The 21,742-nt window shown below is 36.3% G+C and overlaps 2 protein-coding genes across 7 annotated transcripts in view; one reads left to right on the plus strand and one right to left on the minus strand.

The window, feature by feature from the left end:
- Positions 1–2,116: 2,116 nt before the first annotated feature.
- Positions 2,117–2,984, minus strand: mRpS33 (mitochondrial ribosomal protein S33). The gene has a single exon (XM_083118818.1). The coding sequence runs from the start codon at positions 2,722–2,724 to the stop codon at positions 2,266–2,268; it is 459 nt and encodes a 152-aa protein (XP_082974944.1). The 5' UTR covers positions 2,725–2,984; the 3' UTR covers positions 2,117–2,265.
- A 520-nt stretch (positions 2,985–3,504) lies between these two features.
- alph (protein phosphatase alphabet) overlaps positions 3,505–21,742 on the plus strand; it is a 100,438-nt gene continuing 82,200 nt past the window's right edge. For all 6 annotated transcript variants that reach the window (XM_083118823.1, XM_083118820.1, XM_083118824.1 and 3 more), the window contains exons 1-2: positions 3,505–3,631; positions 7,098–7,970. In XM_083118823.1, the coding sequence (XP_082974949.1) occupies positions 7,125–7,970 (846 nt within the window). In that variant the 5' untranslated portion in view covers positions 3,505–3,631; positions 7,098–7,124. The remainder of the gene's footprint in view (positions 3,632–7,097; positions 7,971–21,742) is intronic.

Below are 21,742 nucleotides of genomic sequence, written 5' to 3' on the forward strand. Positions count from 1 at the left end.
TCTCAGTTGCTATCCTCATGGTAGTGGCTGACCTAACAGCTAGGATAAGTGATGTTTATAAAGTCATCACAGCTTTGGTTGGTTTATTTACTTATGGTCTCATTTTTGTCATTAGGAATATGATACAAGGTTGACTGGTGAAATCAACAAAGTTTAGTAAGTTAGTTTTAGCATACTCTATTCTCCGATAGAAAAACTGAGATTGATTTGAAAAAAAACGGTAACGTTTCTGATTGTTTTGATTTTTTTTTTTTTCAAATTCTCCTAACGACTAATTATCGTAGAATTTTGGGAATCATTCTCACATGAAATTTGAACCTTCCTTAAAGTAATAAGCAGTATTTGGATTTCAAAAATTTTATTTATGTTGGGAAAAAAATACCTTACACAAGCATGCGTGCTCCCCATGGACTAGGCATTCTCTGTTGAAAGAAGTGACAGTAAGTATCGCAAACTAGTGGGAATGAATATAGAAGTAATTTAGAACCTATTTTTTAAAAGGCATTTAAGAGATATTATTTTAATGCCAAGAGAACTAAACCTGACCCACCTAACCTAACCACGAAAGCATTTGGGCTATTATTAAAATTAAATTGAAAGAAATACCTCTACAGGAACAGCAGCAGAACAGTAGCACATACTAGAAGTAAACTGGCACTCAACAAACGACAAAACACTCATATTCTATAACTGTAATTATTGGAATTTTATTGCTATCTTCAAATTATTATTATTTACTTAAAGGCAACCTTATGTTAACATTCACATCTATATTTTTTCTTTTTACATTTTTTTAGGGCCTCCCCGATGGTGCAATGGTTGCGTTGTCACCTTGTAATCAAGGGGTTCCGGGTTTGATTCCCGGTGGAGGCTCAAAGTGGTTCGGATCCCACTTTAAACTGTAGGTCCAGTCCCGATTAGCCTTACTGTGCATAAAGTGGACTTAAAACAACAAATCAATCCAATCCAATTTGTATTTTTTTTAAATATTTTTTTTGCTCTTTCACATTTATATTATCTCATGACTAATATTACTGTAATGAGAATATTCATAATTGTAGGTAATGTGAAATTCTTTATTTCTTTTTAGTGTAATCAATCTTTCCATCTGTATTAATATATTATCATATTATATTATATATACTTATATTTTCTTATGTAGCTCAGGACAAGAGTTAGGTGGCAGAGCAGCCTACGGCTGAACCTCGCCTGCTAAATAAAGGAATTATTATTATTATCATTGGTAAAAATTTACTATCCTTCGGACACCTCTAATTTTTTCGTTTCGTCAATTTTTGACATTCGTACTTATGTATCTGCTTCGCGGAACATTCCTGAAGGTGTATCAACGTTGTTTTGATGAAATTAATTGCAATTTTTCACATTACCAGTAAGTCTTTCTGATAGGCCTTTTTGCTTGCCCGAGACGAACTAACCTAACCTCGTGCCAATGGTTCGCAATTATTTTCAATTTCTAGATCCTGATACTAACACGACACCAAATTTTTACTATGTTTACTAACCTAACAGAACTAAGAACTAACCGTGGGACTAGCACCAATGGTTCGCAATTATTTCCAATTTCTAGATCCTGATACTAACATGACACCAAATGTTAACTATGTTTCCTAACCTAACAGAACTAACCTATCCACGCGCCAATGGTTCGTGGGGCTAGCTATTCTCCGTCGGAGAATTAATTTTCAACAAACAACATGGATTTCAGCTATGAAACATTCCCACATCACACAAAACACCTTCCCTATGTTCGACAATGCTACAGGAACTTATTACGGTAAGTAGTTTCTTCTGTAAAAATAAATAAATGTGTCCGAAGGATAGTAAACAAGTACCAAACTGGATCCTTATGCTTTTATCACCAACTGATGAATGTCGTTGAGGCCCGTATTGTATAGACCCACCAACCCATCTGAAACCCTGGCACGGGAGCAGTTTCGCTAGTTAAACTTACGGGGAAGCTTGTAGTTCGCATATTTTCCGAGGTTTCAGAAATCATGTTGGATCTATAATACAGGCTCCATCCAGAATTGTCGCTAGATGTAGAATTTCATTGCAGTTTTGTAATGAATGTTTACAGGGAAAAAAAAGGGACTACTAGGCCTTTCTAAATGTATTAATAAAGAACTAATACATATAAGATTAACAAATTGTTGACGTTAGGTGACACCTACCTAACTATATTGTGTTACACACGAGCGTTAAGACTAATAAAATGTAAACAACAGCAGAGGTTTTCTGAAGATCCTATTTCTTGGATGCTCGTTTCCCTTCTCCTTTCTTCGGTTTTGCTTTTCCCCTTAAAGCTCTGAGCCTCTTCATTTCTTCTTTGAAATCCTGGTGCTCGTCTCTAAATAGTCCATAATAACGAAGTTTCATCATAAGGTTATGAGTCTCGATATGTCGAGGGTAGTAATCTACTACGTTAGTTCTCTTGGTCACAGGTACATCACTAAATAATTTGACAACTTTTAAAGATTTCGAGTTTGTTGGGCGTGCAACTTCTCCAAATATACGATTGCTGAGCTGCCCCATTCTCTGTGCATATGCCGTAGCAATCGTTGCTAAACTGGTGTACTTGCTCATTTCCAATTGAACAAATAGCTTACCTAATACAAATGTAGAAAACGAAATTGCATCGCACACGGCAGGGACGGCACCAACAAAAAAGAATAAACTATCCTCTTTTTTGGGCACCAATATCATTGGACGGCACAATCTATCTTCATGTACCTTGGGACGGTCCACACTGGCACAGGAGACAGGAGAGAAGACACAAAACACAGTTTACCACTAATTTTTGATACCAACACGAAATTCACAGATCACCACCCACCACGAAACCAGTAGACGTGAAATGAGTCGTTTCATGAACTGATTTGAACATGAACTGTTCATTTCGATTGTTAAAAAAACATAGTGATTGTTAAAACCCAAAACTACCCGCAAGACACATCCGACGATAAGTTGGATAAAAAATAAATTGTAGAGAGCATAAAAAATGTGTATCAATAATACCTGTGTTAGCTATCTCTATTCTATGTTGACTATGACTGCCAGCAGATTATTTGTACAGTTCTTCGATTCGATTCCGATGAATTACAACTTAAGCCAGGAGGTAAGATGACATTTTAATTTACCAATTCCGATTCTTTCACATATTTATATTTTTAGATGAACCCCCGCTGGCGCACGTCAGTTATTTTCAGCAAATTTGATCATTTGATTATCTTTCCCGATCCTGCTATTTTTTGCATCTCATGATGCCGATGTCCGGTGAAGTCTTGCGTGCTTCGGTTAATTTATTTTCAGCGTAATGAGTGAATAATGGTATTCTAGGTCAGGATTTTTTATTATTTGTAAATCAAATAATGTACCCGATAATTTCCAGGGTCTATTGTTTGTTAGAGGCTGTTAGGGTCAGCTGATTGGAGAAGCATGACATCACTTTCAATTCCTATTTTTAGAAAAGAGCATGCGCAATGAATCAGTTTTCCGCCATACTATCTGGTTGTTGCTGTGGTCTGCAAATGTAATAGAATAATGTGGCCGGGTACATTTTAGCTACATTACGTTCAAACTCTCAACATATAATGGATGTTGAGCTTGTAAGGTACGAAATCGTTTGAAAGTTTTAAATGAGGGTAGTCGATGTTAATTACATAAAGCATAACAAAATGTGAATTCATGGTTCTACAATACATTCATAACTAGAGATGTGTAAACGAAGTTTTCAACTTGCATAGATGATGAAGTAACTTGCTGTTCTATTCAGTTATGGTACTTATGAGGGCGTGGTGAAACCATGTGCAAGATTAACCATACAGCGGAATTTGTTTGGAATATAAGAGAATTTTTTCCCCGAAAGTGGAAGGTTTCTAGATGAGGCCAATCCCAAGTTCTGTTAACTACAGGCTTAAATATCATGGCCAAGAGATACCTTAGTATGAATTTTGTAATGAAGGAAGTTAAATGAACATGTACAAATCAAAACTTTATATCATACAGTCGTTAACTACATAATTTGATCTTTTTTTTTTAGTCTAAATCGAATAACTAGCTAGTCGTAGGAGAAAATTTTGTTTGGTGGATGTACATCATGATTTTCTTTTAGGTATATAGGTGTAAATTGAATACGAAAAAAATGATTGTAACAGTTTCATACATCGGAGACACATTTCTTAAATTTTACACAAGAAACTACTTACGGAAATGAGTTTTTTAAAGGTTTACAACGTTCGTCGAGGTATTTTCTTTCATCTGGAATATATTTGACCGGGAAATCATGTATTTTTCAAGAGAAATATCACAGCAACGCACAATTGACGTTGCTTTCATTTGCTTGCCCCTACGACAACCAGATGCTGCGTACGTTTGATGACGTCAGCCCCTGTTAGTTTCAACCCCCGTTTTTTTTACTATGCTTGCCTAACCCAACCAAACCTAACCTAACCTTATCGGAAATGGTTTGTGGGGCTATCCGTGCATAATGTATAATTTCCACCGGTGACTAACACGAAAGTAGGTATTTGTCGGTAAAGAAGGTTGAAACACTGCATAACCACAACGTGAGTCAAGATTTGCCCGCCATACTGTGTATTCCGGAAGCGAAGAAAGGAATAAAAAAAAAGCACTCAGAATGAAAAATTGCGTTTGTTTTCGTGTAAAAAGCATAATGGCACCTCGAACTATGTTCCGCAATACACAATTGGTAAGTACAAACCATATGAAACACAAAATATGTGATTTTAATGTGTGTCCGATCTATGAAACTGTTACCAAAATGATTTACAGAAAAAGAAACAAACTTATAGAAGAAAGTTTTGTTGGTGAATAACTGGAATCAAATAATAAAAGCCTGATACATTTCCAGCAGTGGGTGATTTTCTCATGGTTGGACAATACTTAATTGACATCGTGTACACACGGGAAATTAATTTGAATATCAATATCATAATTTAACATTTCCCAGAATATCCAATATGTATACGACCTTCTTCCACTCTTCTACATACCCAAATGTCAACCTCTTTTTCCATGTAGTACATCCTGGACTGCAGACTAACAAAGCTCTGGACTCACTGTCAGTATAATCCTCTGTGAGGCCTGTATTGTGTGCTGTTCATGTGTGTTTGTGATAGTTCTTTCATCAATTTCTTCTTATCACTATTTATACTCATAGTTCTTTCATCAGTTTCTTATCACTATTTATACTCATCTTCGTATTGAGCCATAAGTCGCAGAAAAGCACAAAAATCAGTCGGTCAACCACTTTTGTACATGCTTAAGATCCAGAGCACTTTGTACAACAGGGAGAAAAATTCAACAAATTAAAGAAATAATATACATATTAGATAACTGCAGTTTTTGTACTATATTTCTTCACATAGCTTTTGACAGTGCAGCAATAGTTTATGAATAAGGGGGAAGATTGATAAGTGCATTTCAAAACTATGACCTTGGTGCCACAAAACTAAAAATCCCATCCTTTTATGCAAGAAATGTTTACCATTTCCATCTGGAGAAAAGTAGTACCGATACATGTCTTTTTAATACATTTTGCTTTCTGCCTGGTATGCTTTTTAAATTTACAAAATGCTCCTCATTTTCCAAATTACAAATTAATGTTTGTTCAATAAGCCTCCCAACAAGAAAACACTAAGTGATTGAATGTGTCTTCTTAAACATTCCATTGAGATAAAGCAGCATGCACTTGCCCTTTAACTGTAGTGAATTGTGCCATTTAATCTGGTAAGAAGTTACAATACCGGACCCCTCCCTGATTTTTGTAATATTTCGCATACTCACTAATTGAGGCCTCGTAATTATGAATTTGAAGTTAAAATTTTGGGGTCATGTGTAGAACTTGCAAAATAAGCTAAATTGAGTGAGGTAATTTTGTCGTTAGAGTGCTACGAAACTAACATTTTTTATTAGTCCGTGATTGCAATTGGCCCACAAACTATTCACGGGTAGCCCCACGAACCATTCTTGGTAAGGTTAGGTAAACATAGTTAAAATTTGAGGTCGTAGAACCATGCACGGGTAGCCCCACAAACCATTCATGGATAGCCCCAAACCATTCACGGTAAGGTTAGGTTAGGGAAGCATAGTTAAAATTTGGGGTCGTAGTAATATCAGGAATATATAAATTTCGTTCTAAAACGTAAAATATTGCAATAACCATTGTTTTCGTGGAGAAATCCAGGGTTTCTGTTCCGATTGCGAACTGCTCAATTTCTACACGTGACCCCCAAATTTTAACTTCAAATTTGTGATTAGGAGACCTCAATTAGTAAGTATGCGAAATATTACAAAAATCGGGGGGGTGTCCAGTATTGTAAATTCGCTCCTTTAATCTAAACAGATACATAATTGCCAAGGAGGTTTTCTGCTTATTGCATTTTAAAATTGTGGTAGACTACCAGGCGAGTTAGAAATTTATCAGAAGTTCTGAAGTAGGCTAATGCTTTTCCACCTTGACCCACAATGAGAGTGCTGAAATTGTTTCCCTCATTACATCAGTGAGCATAGAAATGCAAACACTGGAGGTTAGGGTGGGCAACAAGTTAGGAGTGATCAGTAATAATTTTATATTTGTGTGTTTTAATCTGTATTTTAGAGTTGATTCTTTTTTATGAAATCTTTAATAATGTAGAGAGCCATGTTTTGTAAAAAAAAAAAAATATCTGGTTACCTTAACATTTCATTACAACATCGACTTCTATCTCTGCTTGTCACCACAATTTGAGCATTAATTATGTAAATTTAATGATAATTCCCCATGACCCTTCAATTATGCATATTGCAAAACCATTAGGAAGTTTTTTGGCCAGTTAATGTTCATTTATTCTTTATCTTGATTGATACAGAAATGTAAGCAGTAACTGCAATGCCAAAAGGTTTCTCATGCTCAATCCTTCTGATGCCCCAAAACTAAATAATAGTCGTCAATGTTGTTGTTTTTATTTCAGAACCTTATCACTCTTTTGATTATGACTGATTCAAGATATTTTCTTGCTTCTCTCATGGTATAGAAGAATCTAGATTAAATCGATGTGTTCTTAATTCAATTTCAGATGAAAATGGTTGGGTAAAACTCCATTATGGGGGCATTTCTGGACAAACCAAAGACTGATAAATTCAATGAGCATGGAGCTGGAAACGGACTGCATTATGGATTGGCCAGCATGCAGGGTTGGCGTGTCGAAATGGAAGATGCCCACTGCGCGGTGACAGGGTTGCCAGGTGAACTAAAGGATTGGTCATTTTTCGCGGTTTTCGACGGACATGCCGGAGCACGGGTGTCGGCACACTGTGCTGAAAACTTGTTAGAGTGCATCATGCAGACCGAGGAATTCCGCAGGAGTACTGCTCGTGATGAAGAGCAACTTACAATAGATGATGTGAAAAAGGGCATTCATTCTGGCTTCCTTTGTCTGGATGATAAAATGCGGAAAATTCCGGAAATGGCTAGTGGCGAAGACAAATCAGGGTCAACAGCCGTGTGCACTCTAATATCTCCTCAGTTCATATACATCGCAAACTGTGGAGATTCGAGAGCGGTTCTTTGCCGCAGTGGCCACCCTAGCTTCTACACCCAGGATCATAAGCCTATTATTCCTGCTGAAAAGGAGCGAATACAAAAGGCTGGTGGGAGTGTTATGATTCAAAGGGTAAATGGGTCATTAGCTGTCTCACGTGCCCTGGGAGACTACGAGTACAAGAACGTTGAGGGGAAAGGCCCATGTGAACAACTTGTCTCCCCTGAACCAGAGATTTTTGTGGAAAAACGGGATAATGATAAGGATGAATTCTTAGTGTTGGCTTGTGATGGTGTGTGGGACGTTATGACAAATGAGGACTTATGCGATTTTATCCGCTCCAGATTATTCCTCACCGATGATTTGGAAAGTATCACCAACCAAGTTATTGACACTTGTCTTTTTAAGGTAAGTTAGAATGTTACTCTTTGTTGTCATGGCTCTGATTGTGTAATAATTTTCACAAGTTTTGTAGGGGTATAAGGAAGCCGGAAATACTAGAAATGAGCAGAGACTTTAAAATTGCCGAAGGTATTGTTTTATGAGAAATTGTGTCATGAAGTGGCTACAGTCGTAAGGTACCTCTTTCTGAAATGTTATTTTCACATAGAAAATCTTATGTGCTTTGGAGAAGAGGGTGGAAATACTTTGCATGGTTGCAGGAGTGCTACATACTACAGTTTTTCATTCACTTTTGTCTGTTGTGATAGGATGGGTAGCAAATACAAATTTTTGCATAAAAAATCTATTTTCTTCCATCTTTTAAAATTTTCATTATTGGGAAGTAAAATGTATAAATTTCACCTCTGCTAAGAGTCCTGTCATTTGGCATTAGACTGATTTCTTTTCTCTACTATAATTGGTTTTCTTTCTACAACTATTATACACATCATTCCCTGCCAAATCAACCGGGGTCTGAACCTTGATTAATAATTTTTGGTGCAGTGGTAGTACCACTAAAGTTGACGAAAACTCCCAAATTTCAAATTTTTCGGCTCTTAGTTTTTGAGTTATTGATTTTCAAAAAGGCAAAAATCCTAAATTTGACGACATTTTGAAATGTTTAAACAGCTGTAGATCAAAAGCTATTTGACATAGAGAGCTCAAATTGGAGTCATTCTCTTCTGCTTTTAATGAGCTTTATTTTGAAATGCAACATGACTGTGGTATTTGAATTTTGTAATTTTTAAGAAAGTTGAAAAAGTTTAGAAAGTCTTAAAAACACCATTTTTTTAATATATATTTTGAAGACATCAGTTGACTATTTGTGTGCACAATTTCATAATGGGATGGCAATGGTTTCCTATGGAAATTTATTTTTTGTAATGTGTGCGAAATTTGGTAAATTTGTTGACTTCCATGGTATAACCACAACTATATGCTGAGTGGTTGATGTTCATGTTAGTCTATTTTATATTTTTTGTAGTACAAATGACATGAAAATACCCAAAACTTATCACTTTTAATATATGGTAAGCAAATTATAAAATGTACGAGGGGAAGTCATTAAATAACAGGAATTTTATTCTAAACTTCATGGAGATTTATACACAACAAAAATTTGAGTTTCGGCACTCAAAAAAGTTCCTTAGCAACACGCCATAAAGGTGTCATGACAATTGAGCAGTATACTTCGCTCCACTGTTGACTTGCACTGTAAAAGAGCTACGAAGTGTTATTCGTTTTTTGTGGTCAGAAGGATTGAAACCTTTTGAAATCCATACTCTTGCATAGGAATTTAGTGCAGAGGAATCTTATCACTGTTATTAAATGATATTATGCTCTTTACATAAGTATTTTCAAGCCATCGAAAGTACCAAGCAAGTACGTGAGATGCATTATTTCCTATGTAATTGAACTATCCAACTTCATTCTCTAGCAAATTTTTGTTATTAACCTTTTGATTACCAAGCCCATTTTGCCAGGTAAGCTCCCCGGTACCAGGCCAATTTTAAGCAAAATGCAATTTCATTTAGATGACTAGATCGGAGCCTAATTGCTCTAGACAGATGATATATTGTTAAATGCGGAATGAACCATAGAATTGGACTATATAAAATTTATGCACATTGAGTGTATATATGTATATCCGGTGGGAATGCCCCTCAGTTTTCTTCTTTCTCCTTTATTTTCTGTGCTTGTTAACAAAACAGGTAACATCTTACAATTTGACATACACAGAACATGTACTATGTAGTCTATAAATTTTCGCACAAACTCAGTCGAAGTCAAGGGTGGCTCAGTTGGTAGAGCAATGGCATGGTATGCCAGAGCCCTGATTCCGGGTCCTGGTAGAGCCTGCAATTTCCATTAAAATAACTACATATGCAACATCTTCTTGCTTTCTCTTCTTGACTTCCATAAAATTTTCGTCTGTCCCTTCATGGTAGTTAAGTATTTGTGTGTGTGCGAACCCAGTAGGCTTAAACAAAATTATTTATTTTATTCCATGAAATTCTCGGACTGCATACATGAAATTTTGTTCGGGCACAACTAAATGATCACTCAAAACTTTGATTTTCAGTTGATCTGTGAAGCTTATTAATATTTTAATAAACCACTGAAATATTCACTTTAGAGAGAGAGACCTTCGATCTCTTCGGCCCTCGACCTGAACTAGCTGCATTACATTGAGGCTCCAGAAGTTCCGCTGTTGTCAATGTCTTCAGCTTTGGACCCGAACTTCGTTACTTTACGATATTCAGTCCTTTTCATTTTCGAATCACTAGATCTTACAAAGCAAGCAATGGATACTCACAGATCACTAATCAACTGTATGAATTCCCATACTCTGAAAATTCTGAAGTCTCATGAACCGATTCTATTGTACAGATCGACCGGTAAATTGAAGCCACATATTTATATCCTCATTATATTCTAGAACATTCCGCAGATAAAACGATTCGTTAATATTGCCAGTAGTTCGACTCCTCTTATTCAAGAACATTCCCTCTCGTGCTTTCCAGAGATTAAAAATTACAACGAATCGTTCTACTTGTGGCGCTATAGTGGAACCACAAGGAAAGAAACCTGCGCAGACCCCATCGTGCTGGCGGGTGGGGGGAAAAAGACAGGGAGAAGGAGACTTCAGCCCGGGTCACGTTAGTGTTGCCAGACCTATTGATTTCTCGGGAGAATTCCTAATAAACTATTGGTATGGAACCTCCAATGACTTGCTCAAAAACACATTTCCTGCTCATCTTACTTGAACATGGAGGGGAGAGGTAGAGTGGAACTCCAATCAGCCATGAAAAGTGCTGTTTGAACTGTGAAATTATGCCAAACGATACTCAATTGTGCTAGGACATTATTATTATTATTTTATTACTATTACTACATTAACATTACTATTTTTAGATGGTTGTATTTTATTCCACCCGAAAATCTATTTCTATTTTAGTTATTTTACGTCGCTTTTGTGCCTCTACGGGTAAGTACGACAACATGGATGAATGAAAAACTGATGAAATGAATGGAGTGACACAAACACAGTGAAACGTCCTTGCCTTAATAGGTAGAAACACTGACTTCGTAGCGTGGGCAAATTATTTTATACATGTATGTGTGTGTGTCTATTATATATTAAATGCAGCAACATGGAGGCAGCATAACTGACAAATAAAGCATGTGAGTGTTAATAACAAGAAATTTGCTAGAGAACGAAGCGGCATAGTTAAATTACAAAGGAAATAATGCACCCCCTCGGCCGTAGTTGCTTGAAAATACTTAATTTTCTATCCTTAATATACTATTCTATACTTAAATACTTAATTTTCCCAAGGAACAATCTCCCGATTTTTTAAAGTCTGACCTGGCAACACTGCACCGAGCACCGATAACGGCAGGGAAGATGCGCGAACGCTTTTGAGGGAAGGTTTTTTTTCCTTGTGGTCGAGCTATACCTTTGTTATGCAACTTACAAAAAGTTTGCTGCGACAACACCGAAAGCGCAAGAAAAGTTTACGTGCAATATTATCAACAACAGGGTTATATAGAACATTCTCAGTCTTTATAATTATGAATCTCCTTAAATTATCGTCACATTATTCAAGAAGACAAAAACATAATTTTATGCAGTGTAAACGTAAAAATTGCCTGAAGGGGTGGTTCGAGCCCCCTGATCCCCACCATGTATACATGCTATTAACAATAATAAGGTTATAGAACATTTTCCGTCTTGTCTCCATAATTATTACTCTCAAATTATCATCATACTATTAAAGCACCAATAACCTAATTTTATCTAACGTAAACTGAAAAATTTCTTGAAGGGGGGGCTCGAGCCCCCTGATCCCCATCTTGGATACGCGTTATTAACAATAACAGGGTTATAGAACATTCCCCCATCTTGCCTTGATAATTACTTCTCTCCTTAAATAATTGTCACATTATTCAAGAAGCCAAAAACCTAATTTTATCTAGTGTAAACTGAAAAGTTTCCTGGAGGAGGGGGCTCGATCCCCCTGATTCCCAACTTGGATACATGCTATTATCAATAATAGAGTTACAGAACATTTTGCGTAATTCCTCAATAATTATTTCTCTCCTTAAATTATCCTCATTTTATTTTATTTGACACCACAAGGAATCAAAAACCTCATTTTATCTAGTGCAAACTGAAAACTTTGGGTGGGGGGGGGGGGCTCGAGCCCCATACGTGCCTGGGGGCAAGGACAGTTTACTTTCTCTTTGCAGACAAGGCTTAGCATTAAGAGGTTATAGTTTAGGTGCAAAAAGTTAGGGAGCAGCCACCCTCCTAATGGCCATCACTGTTGGAAATGAACATATTATGTGCAGTTGTTTTGAATCTGCTGTATGAACCATGTTCATATGTAAATTAGGGGGAAAACAAGATCAGTGCCACCGAAGTGTGTGTTCTTCTAATACAGCTATTTTCATTAGTTCTGGACACACACTATATACGCCCTTGTTCCATACCCTTCAATACAATAAAACAATGAGATGAAATGAGGTTTTCTTTCTCCAAATGAACTTTCATCAAGCCCCCCCCCCCCTTCCACCTAATCAGAGGGTGTGCGCATGCCTATGCTGAAATCTACAGCAGAATGAAGGTTCAGTACGGAGACAATTGTTTAAGTCAGGGGAGAGTGTACTAATAGAACAGATTCGCAGATCGATCTGCTGTTTCACGTGCTGCATTGTTGAATGTTAATTTACTTCAAGTGCATGCGTGCGTGTGTTTGTGTGTGTGTCACATAGTGTATATATGTTATAAAAATGGCTGATACTGAGATTACATTGATGTCATTGTTTGAGAAATTAAAAGAGAAACCATTTTCAAGTTAGACTTATGAAACAAAATGTGCTTACAAAGATAGGCGATGGACACCACATTTAGATATTAATGTAGCAGATGGAGGAAGACAAAATAGAAAGTTTCACTTTTCATGGTATAAGAAATATCCTTGTCTTACAGGTTGCTCTAATACAAGTAAGTTATATTGTTATACCTATATTCTGTATGGGGGTGAAATATAATGGTCATCATCTTCTTACAGGGTCTGTGTAACAAAAAATTTTGATAGAAAGACTGAGAAACATCAAAGTTCAAGAAAGCATTTTCAGAATGAAAAGAGTTTTCTATTGTTAGGTCGTGGAAGAATTGAACATGCATTTTCTGAAGGAGCAATGTTGTTTGCTTCTTGGGTAAGCAAGAGCTTGCTTTTAGAGGGCACTTTGAAGATTAAAGTTTGGACAACAAAGGAAATTATCTTGAATTATTAGAACTTCTTTCCAAACAAGAACAGTTTTTACGTGATCATTTGCACTAGTCTTCAAGCTTTAAAGGCACGTCAAGTACAATTGAAAATCAGCTGATTGAATCAGTAACTGACGTAATTAATGAACATATTAAAGAAGAGCTACATTCCTGTGAGTTTGTTGGTGTGCAAGCAGAGGAAACTCTCGATGTTTCTTGCAAAACTCAAATGAGCATTAATCTAAGGTTCTGTACACAAGATGGTCCTAAAGAGAGATTTACTGGCTTTTATGACATTTCTAGTGATAAAACTGCTGTAGGGCTATCAGAAATTATTAAACAACTTAATGCTTGGAAAGTTTTTGATAAAATAGTGAGTCAAACCTATGATGGGGCCTCTGTAATGGCAGGTGATCGAGGAGACATACAACACTTTTTGAAGCAAGTATGTCCATTTTTTACATTGCTATGCTCGCAAATTAAATCTAGTGCTGCTACATTGTTCAAAAACAATCAAACAAGTCAGGCTTTTCATTTATAATCTTGCAGCTTTCCATACATTTTTCAGTAAATCCTGTAAGAGAACTCTTAGAAAGTATCAGGTTGCCACAAACATGTAGTACCCGCTGGAATTTTAATTTCCGAGCAGTGCATACAATTTATGGAAAATACAATAAGCTGAAAGCAATTTTCCAGACAATTACAGATAATATTGAAGATTGGGATGCAGATTTGTTCAATTGTGCCTCGGGCCTGCATAGTACACTTAATAAAATGCAATTTATTTTCCTGCTTTGCCTTTACAAAGACATTTTTACGTATATAGACCACCTTTTTGCACTCCTTCAATACAAAGTTGCATCAGACATAAATATGTGTAACACAGAAATCAAGAAGACCATCGAGGTAATAAGGAATATGAGATCAGAAAATACTGTGATGATATGTGTTGAAAACTGTAAGAGGATTTGCAGTGAAATAAGTGTAAGTGAACAAGACTTCGTGGCTCTCAGATGTTTAACCTACGAAATCTTGGAGACACTGTTGTACAAATGGAGATACGTTTTGGAGATCTTGAAAAGATAAAATCTGTTGAATTGCTAGACCAAAATAGCTTTGGGGGATGTAAACTACATTTTCCTGTGATGAAATTAAATAACCTTCTGTCCACATATCCATTTTTCAACAAAGAACGATTAGAAATTAATTAGAATTAAAGAATATCTATGCTGATGAAGAAAAGTATTTACCTCCTGCAGACCTTCTAAAATTCATAGTTAGCAATGATCTTCAAACAATCTACAAAGAAGTAACACAACTTATCAAGTTGGTCTTGACATTCTCTGTTACAACAGCTTCCTCCGAAAGAAGTATGAGCACCCTCAAGAGAGTAAATAATTATCTCCGTAATTCAATGAAAAATGACAGATTAAGTTCTCTCAGTACAATAGTCATTGAAAAAAAAAAACTGGTTAAAGAACTTTCTATTGATCAAGGCTTCAAAGAAAGAGTAATTGATACTTTTGCGACCAACAAGAATCGACGCATGGACCTGCTGTATAAAAAAATATAAGGTAAGCAGATTTTAAAGTCTACCCAGTATTTACGCCTTAGCTTCGCCACTGCTGACCACAAGAGAACAAAAACAAACGAATAACACTTCGTAGCTCTTCTACAGTGCAAGTCAACAGTGGAGCGGCCATGCTGTATGAGCTACTGTGCAGGCGCATACTTTTCTATTGTCACACCTTTATGGCGTGTTGCTAAGGAACTTTTTTGAGTGCCGAAACTCAAATTTTCGTTGTGCATAAATCTCCATGAAGTTTAGAATAAAATTCCTGTTATTTAATGACTTCCCCTCTTACATTTTTCAATTTGCTTACCTGATATTAAAAGTGATAAGTTTTGGGTATTTTCATGTTATTTGTACTCCCAAAAATTATAAAATAGACTAATATGAAGACTTCAACATCAACCATTCAGCATATAGTTGTGGTTATAACATGGAAGTCTACAAATTAGCAAATTTCGCACACATTACAATACAAATTTAAAAAAAAAACAATTAGTAACAGTTTGATTTAGGCAAAACACATTTCTTCAATTTTACAGGAGAAAGTGCTTACGGAACTGAGTTTCTGTAGACTTTCGAAAGGTCGTGGAAGTGTTTTCTCCCCTCGTTCAATTTATTCGGCCGGTAAAACATATATTTTTCGACACACAAAAATGCACAAAAGCTTTTGCCTCCATTACCTTCGACTATGTGATCCAAATATTCCCTGGTCAGTGTTTCCAACGACGCCATTGTTTTCCCAGAACATGACAATTTTAACTGTTTGCCTAACCTAACAGAACCTAACCTAACCTTGCCATGAATGGTTCGTGGGGCTATTTATGAATGGTTTGTGCAGCTATCCGTAAATGGTGTGTGGGGCTATGCGTGCATGGTTCGTGGGGCTATCCGTGCATGGTTCGAGAGGTTTTGGAAACCGGAAAAAAATACGAAATCTGTAACGCGAAAGTAGGAATTTTTCGGTTAAAATGGTTTGAAACACAGCATACCCACAGATGATAGACAACGCTAGTCAAGATTTGCCTGCCATATTGCGTGTAACGGAAGCGAAAAAGCAACAAACAATAAATACTAAAATGTGAAAAATTACAATTTCAGTGAAAAAAGCAAAATCCCACCTTAATTAATGTTTCGCAATGCATAATAGATAAGTACGAATGTAAAAAATGACGAAATGGATGAAATTTGGCAGGTTTTGTGCTCTTGATAAGTGCAATGTATAAACAAAAAATCTAAGAAATCTGAATCCTCAAGGTTCAAAAATAATTTTCATTGGTTGATTTGACATGGAATGAGCCCATTATGAGAATTTTGAAAAGTTTTCTTCCCGAGAGGCTAATAAGTGTGCGAGGTTGCCACCATTTAAAGGTTAAATGGAAAAATACATAAAATATAAGGCAAGCTAAAGATAAAACAGACTAATTTTTATTTTAAGAAAATACTAAATGTGTCATTGTTACAATTAGACAGAGCAAACCAAAACTTTTTTACTGTATGTATAAAACAAATAAACACTGTAAACGTGTGTTATTACAATGCATACAGCACCAAATCTATTCACATAAACATATAGGAGTGGTATGACAATCAGAAGTGGAATGGAATTGCAAGACATCAAAAATTCATCTTATAACACAATCAAGTCATGTTTCAGGACACATGAAATAATTTGTAGATGGCAGCAATGGATGTAATCAAATAATTGCTGCATGATGAGGAAATATGTTCAAGAGATGAAAAAATTACTCTCCACAAAGTAGTGTATTTGTTCAGTATACTGGGTGGTCCATTTGAGGTGTCAGAATAATAAACTTTCATACAATAGGTTAATGTATGTAACTCTGAGCAGTTTTGTTGTAATATAAGCAGAAAGGATGTAAGTTTCAAGTGAGTGGAAGTTTACAGACTTCAGCCATCTGGTGGTGCTAGATGCACAGATCATTCCAGAAATCCTGCTTGCTACATGATGCAACATGTCTGCATGGTATGATCTGTGCTGCGTCCGCATTGGCGGTCATGTTGGGTACTAACGTGCTGGGACACGAAAGTTATGAATCTCCTACACATGTATGTACCATAAACAGGCAATAAATATGAATATTTTCTTGTCTATAACAGTTTACTTTTCTGACATCTTAAACAGATCACCCTGTATGCTTAAGTGAGAGTTATTGTAGTAAATGCATGTGTAGAATACTGTATTTGTAATTACACAATCAGTACCTGGACTGTTTGGTGTCTTAAGTGTTCGTTATTGCCTGAAAAAGTATTTTTGTGTTTGATTTTTTTTTTTAACATATTCACTCTCATAATAGTGATGTGTTTTGATTGTTTTGTGTTCTTCACTCTTATTGAAAGTATAGTAATTCTCAACTGAGGGTTGATAGTAACAGTTGAATGTGTATGTATATATTGCATTATGTGGATTATACTGAGCATTACATTTCTTGATCCTTTCAAAGGGAAAACTTCAGGGTGTTCCTTTAATTATTTCCACTTGTCTTCAATCATTCTTATAGTCATAATTTTCCCAAAGTGGCTGCAAAGGGAAATAAAATTATATACTTGTATTATACATTCTTACACACTCTCTACACTGCGAACAGTTTACTTTTGTGAATGAATAGCTTGCAATGAAATACGTATACGAAAAGAAATATTAGCTACATTTTGGAACAAGTCAGATTGTTGATTAACTAATTTGTAGGAGTATTTGAAGATTTTTGGCAATGTGTGAGCTATTTCAATCCCTTCGCTACTGCTCATTTGCTGGAGCTACCACAATAGGGAATATTGTAATGGAATCCTGGAAAGTATTGCATTCACTGCGTATGAAACCACCTAATCTTTAAAAATTGCTTTTGTTCTCCCTTGGAGCATTTTGTTGCTAGGTGATTTGTTTCATATGTTTTACCTGGTGTGCAACCATCCAGAAGAGCCTATAGTAAAACCTTGCTTTAGACAGTTTGCAACAAGAATGACATGTCGTGTCGGATCTGGTGTGCAGCTGGCCTGGCTATCTTCCAGGCTTTAGTCATTTGCTCCCCATTCAGGGTGGAAAAAATAATATTTATTTTAAAATATCAATTTTGTATGTTCTTGTATTAAATTGAATTTTTATGTTTTATTTAAGGGCCTAATAAACATCATTGAATGATTATGAGATTAATGTAGTTTCAGCAAGTCATTCTGAGATATACAAGAGTATTTGCAAATTTTTTTAATCTAATTTTTTTCTTTAATCTGAAAGTGATTTAAATCACCCTGATTTTAATGAAACGACCTTGTCCCCCTCCCTCAATTAGAAGAGTGTGTGACCCTATTACACTAGGAATAAATGATACTTCACACCAAGGTCCATTGAATCAGTCTTCCTCCCTGCCTGAGGTCTTGCCATAACTGGGCTTTCTACTTAACAACCCCCCGCATTCGAGAATTCTGTGATGTCATCTTGGAAGCACTTGCCTTCCTTCGCCAGTCTTTTTACACGGAAGCACATTGGAGGCACGAATGTTTTAAATTAGTATACAGACCTATATGTATGCAATTGTTGTTAAGAGTTTTTGTATGCAACATCGTATTTAGGAGGAGGGTCAGGTGGGTCAAGCTCCCGCAGAAAGGTTTGGAAGTACTAAAATGAAATAAGCAAAATACTTGATTACAGTATGATCAGGGTTTCAAGTGAGTCGGAATGCTCCGGAACTCTGTTCCTGCTGCGACATAATACACAAAAGTCCATTCTTTGTTACACCTTGTAAACAATAGGTAAAGTGGAAAGAGAAAGTTCTTAAACAAAACTTGTCTTTTGTCTGTGGGTGGTTCGAAAATTTAGAAAAAAAAAAATTTCAGTCAGTGCTGTTCGTTTAAGTTGTAATTCAGAACCTATTTTTTTCCTGAAATGATAGACATGATAGATCTTGTGTTTATTATGCAATAATAATAATAATAATAATTACAATATAATCACTCCATTTTTCTCTCACACGATCAGTTGTGAATGATGAATTGTTTTATTTTACTTGCCATTTTTTGCCACTTTTGGCTAATTGCGAAGATGAGGAAAAATGGTGGTAAGATATACATACATGACGGACAATCATAAATACGTATTGACAGCACACAACACAAGTCCCAGAGAGGATTATTCCGACCATGTGATCAGATGCCAGAACCTTGTTAGTCTGCATGATGCAGTCAAGTGAGGTTGGCATTTGGATGTATTGAGAAAGGATCACTCCTTACATCCCGCATGATCAGTTATGAACATACCACAATATTTCGAGTAGTTCTTATGATGAACATAATACAAACAAAGGATCTTGAAGAGTACCGAAACCTTTCTTCCCAGAAAAAATCACTAATGATGATGATATTTATAATATAGATAATAAATAAATAAAATGGCATTGTTTTAATATGCTTTTATTATTATTATTATTAGTAGTGGTGGTAGTTCCCATGAGCCGGCCCCCGTGGCCGATTGGTTAGGACATTGCGCTATGACATCAGTGTGTCGAGGTTCGAATCCCGGCATGGGCATTTATGAGTATATGTCCATTCATGAATTTGATCATATCATCACTCATCCTTATCTTCGCAATTAGTCAAAAGTGGCAGATAGGTGGAGTAAAATAAATCAAATCAAAGTAGTTCCCATGTCTCTTCATTGGTGGTTGGCGTTGCAGCTATTGAATGAATTAGTTTTGTATTGACAGTGTCTGCAGAACTTAGTGCATGATGATGATAATACGTTATATTTTTATCACCTGGAACTAATAACCTTTTCGTTAATCTCACCGTTGCCATGTAATCAAGGGCTCTGGGTTCCCATTTTAAACTGTAGGTCCAGTCCCAATTAGCCTATCTGTTCATAAAGTGAACTTAAAACGACAAATCAATCAATCTTCTTGTTCATCTATAAATTTCCAATTTTACTATTTAAATTTTATAGGTAGAACACCTCTTTTTGATAAAAAGAATAAGTGGTCTTAAGTAAAAGTAAGCTAGATAATGAATATGTTTTGTTACATGTATATTCTTGCACCATGTCTTTAATGTTCATATAGATAAGGTAAAGTTCCCATTGAACATTGCACCATGCCATTAACCACACATCTTCAATCATGTCATTTTATATGTGTGATCAGCATCACACTCGGGCCAACTTAGCCCACTCCAAGGGTTGCCCCCAAGAACCCATTTATTTGAGGCTGGGGAACCCATTAGTTGCTTCATGTAGAGAGCCAAGGTACCGCTGCATTTTGAAGCTTGAATCAGTGGCATGCCGACCATTCCTTTTGGGGGTACAACTCAAGTTAGATTGGTCATATGTTAATAATGCAAATATTTTTGTGTTCCTTACATGTCAGCGATAATATCTATGTGCATTTTCATATCCTTTTTTTCGGGGGGGGGGGGGGGGAGAAACCCCATTTTTTTAAAAAAAAGAAGTATTTTTGCAGGTGCTTGAAATTCTATTTTTAGACAATACAGGGTAACCCCTGTTGCAACTTGTGGACACTTGTGCTAAAAAAAAAACAACAAAGGTTTCCTTCAGTGCGCTTCGAAATCCATTCTCACAACGCAGATTCAACAACCAGTCTTCCCCCTGCTTGTGCCCTCATGAAAAACTTTCATTTTGACATCGGATACTGATAAACAAGCTTCCTTCGAATGCACTTAGCAGGAGGGAGTGAAAAGCATTGCTTTAGAACAACAAAGCCGGTGTTCCTTTGTCAGCAAAAATTTGACATTGAAAAGAGATGCAAAAAAAAAAGTGTCCCTTTCCCCGCCTTTCCCCATCCATTTTCATGAAGACAAAAAAAAATATGCAAAAAACATTTCTGTTAAGTACATGTGTTAGGAACAATATAAAAAAATCGAAATTCTAGCCAAAAATAGAAAAGTTATAACGTAAAAACTACAACCTTGACACAGCGTCTCGATCGAGATGCTTGGGACCGTGAGGGTTACATTTGGGTAGCTCGATTGAGACGCTTGGGACACAAAAGGTTAAGGTGTAGAGCACAAACACAAAAAGTACACTAACAAGTGGAAGAACCTCTGGCAACAGAGAAATGGTGTAACTTTAGTGTATGTGGAAAGTGATAGTAACGTTACAATTAACCAGTAACTTAATTGAGGTCACGACTGAAAAAACGTTACACTCCTTTTTTCAAAGCAACAACGTTATTTATAGCTGGTATCATACAGACGTTCCGATATGCAATACCGTGTCCGATGCCATGTTCCGGAGAGAATAACATAGGTCTTTCGTATAATTGTGCTCGTTACTTTTGTAACGTTACAGTTCTTTTCCTCCACAAAAGTCTGTTTCGAAAAAGTGATACACATATCCGTTACGAATAGCAAATACCGTTATCGAAGGCGTTTTCGAAGAAGCCTCATAATTATGATCGGCAGCATACTAACATTACAGTAATTTGACCCCTTGAAAGTCACTAAGTTATAATACGTATTTTCGTTCTGGATGTCAGTGAAAAAATTAAATTGTAAAACAAAACGTTTGAAAACATCCGTAAACAAGATTTGGCGTGACAAAAGTTCTAGTTATTGGAATTTACTGAATAACTATGTATTTATCACAAATATATTTATTTTCTGAATACTTAATTGCTTTATGTGAATTTGTTCTCATTTGTTCACTTTATACGATTGTTGAGGGAAAACGTTTATCTCTCTCTCTCTCTCTCTCTCTCTCTCTCTCTCTCTCTCTCTCTATCTCTCTCTCTCTCTCTCTCTCTCTCTGTCTCTCTCTCACTGAGACTGATAGCAGCGGCACCACGCAAAATCGGAAAATCTGAATCCTGAAACTTTGTACACGTGACCTTCGATCACGAAGCATCCGAGTAGACAACGCCTTGGGGC

This window comes from Lepisma saccharinum, chromosome 3, assembly GCF_977018435.1.
Source record: "Lepisma saccharinum chromosome 3, izLepSacc3.1, whole genome shotgun sequence".
NCBI classification, from domain to species: Eukaryota; Metazoa; Arthropoda; class Insecta; order Zygentoma; family Lepismatidae; genus Lepisma; species Lepisma saccharinum.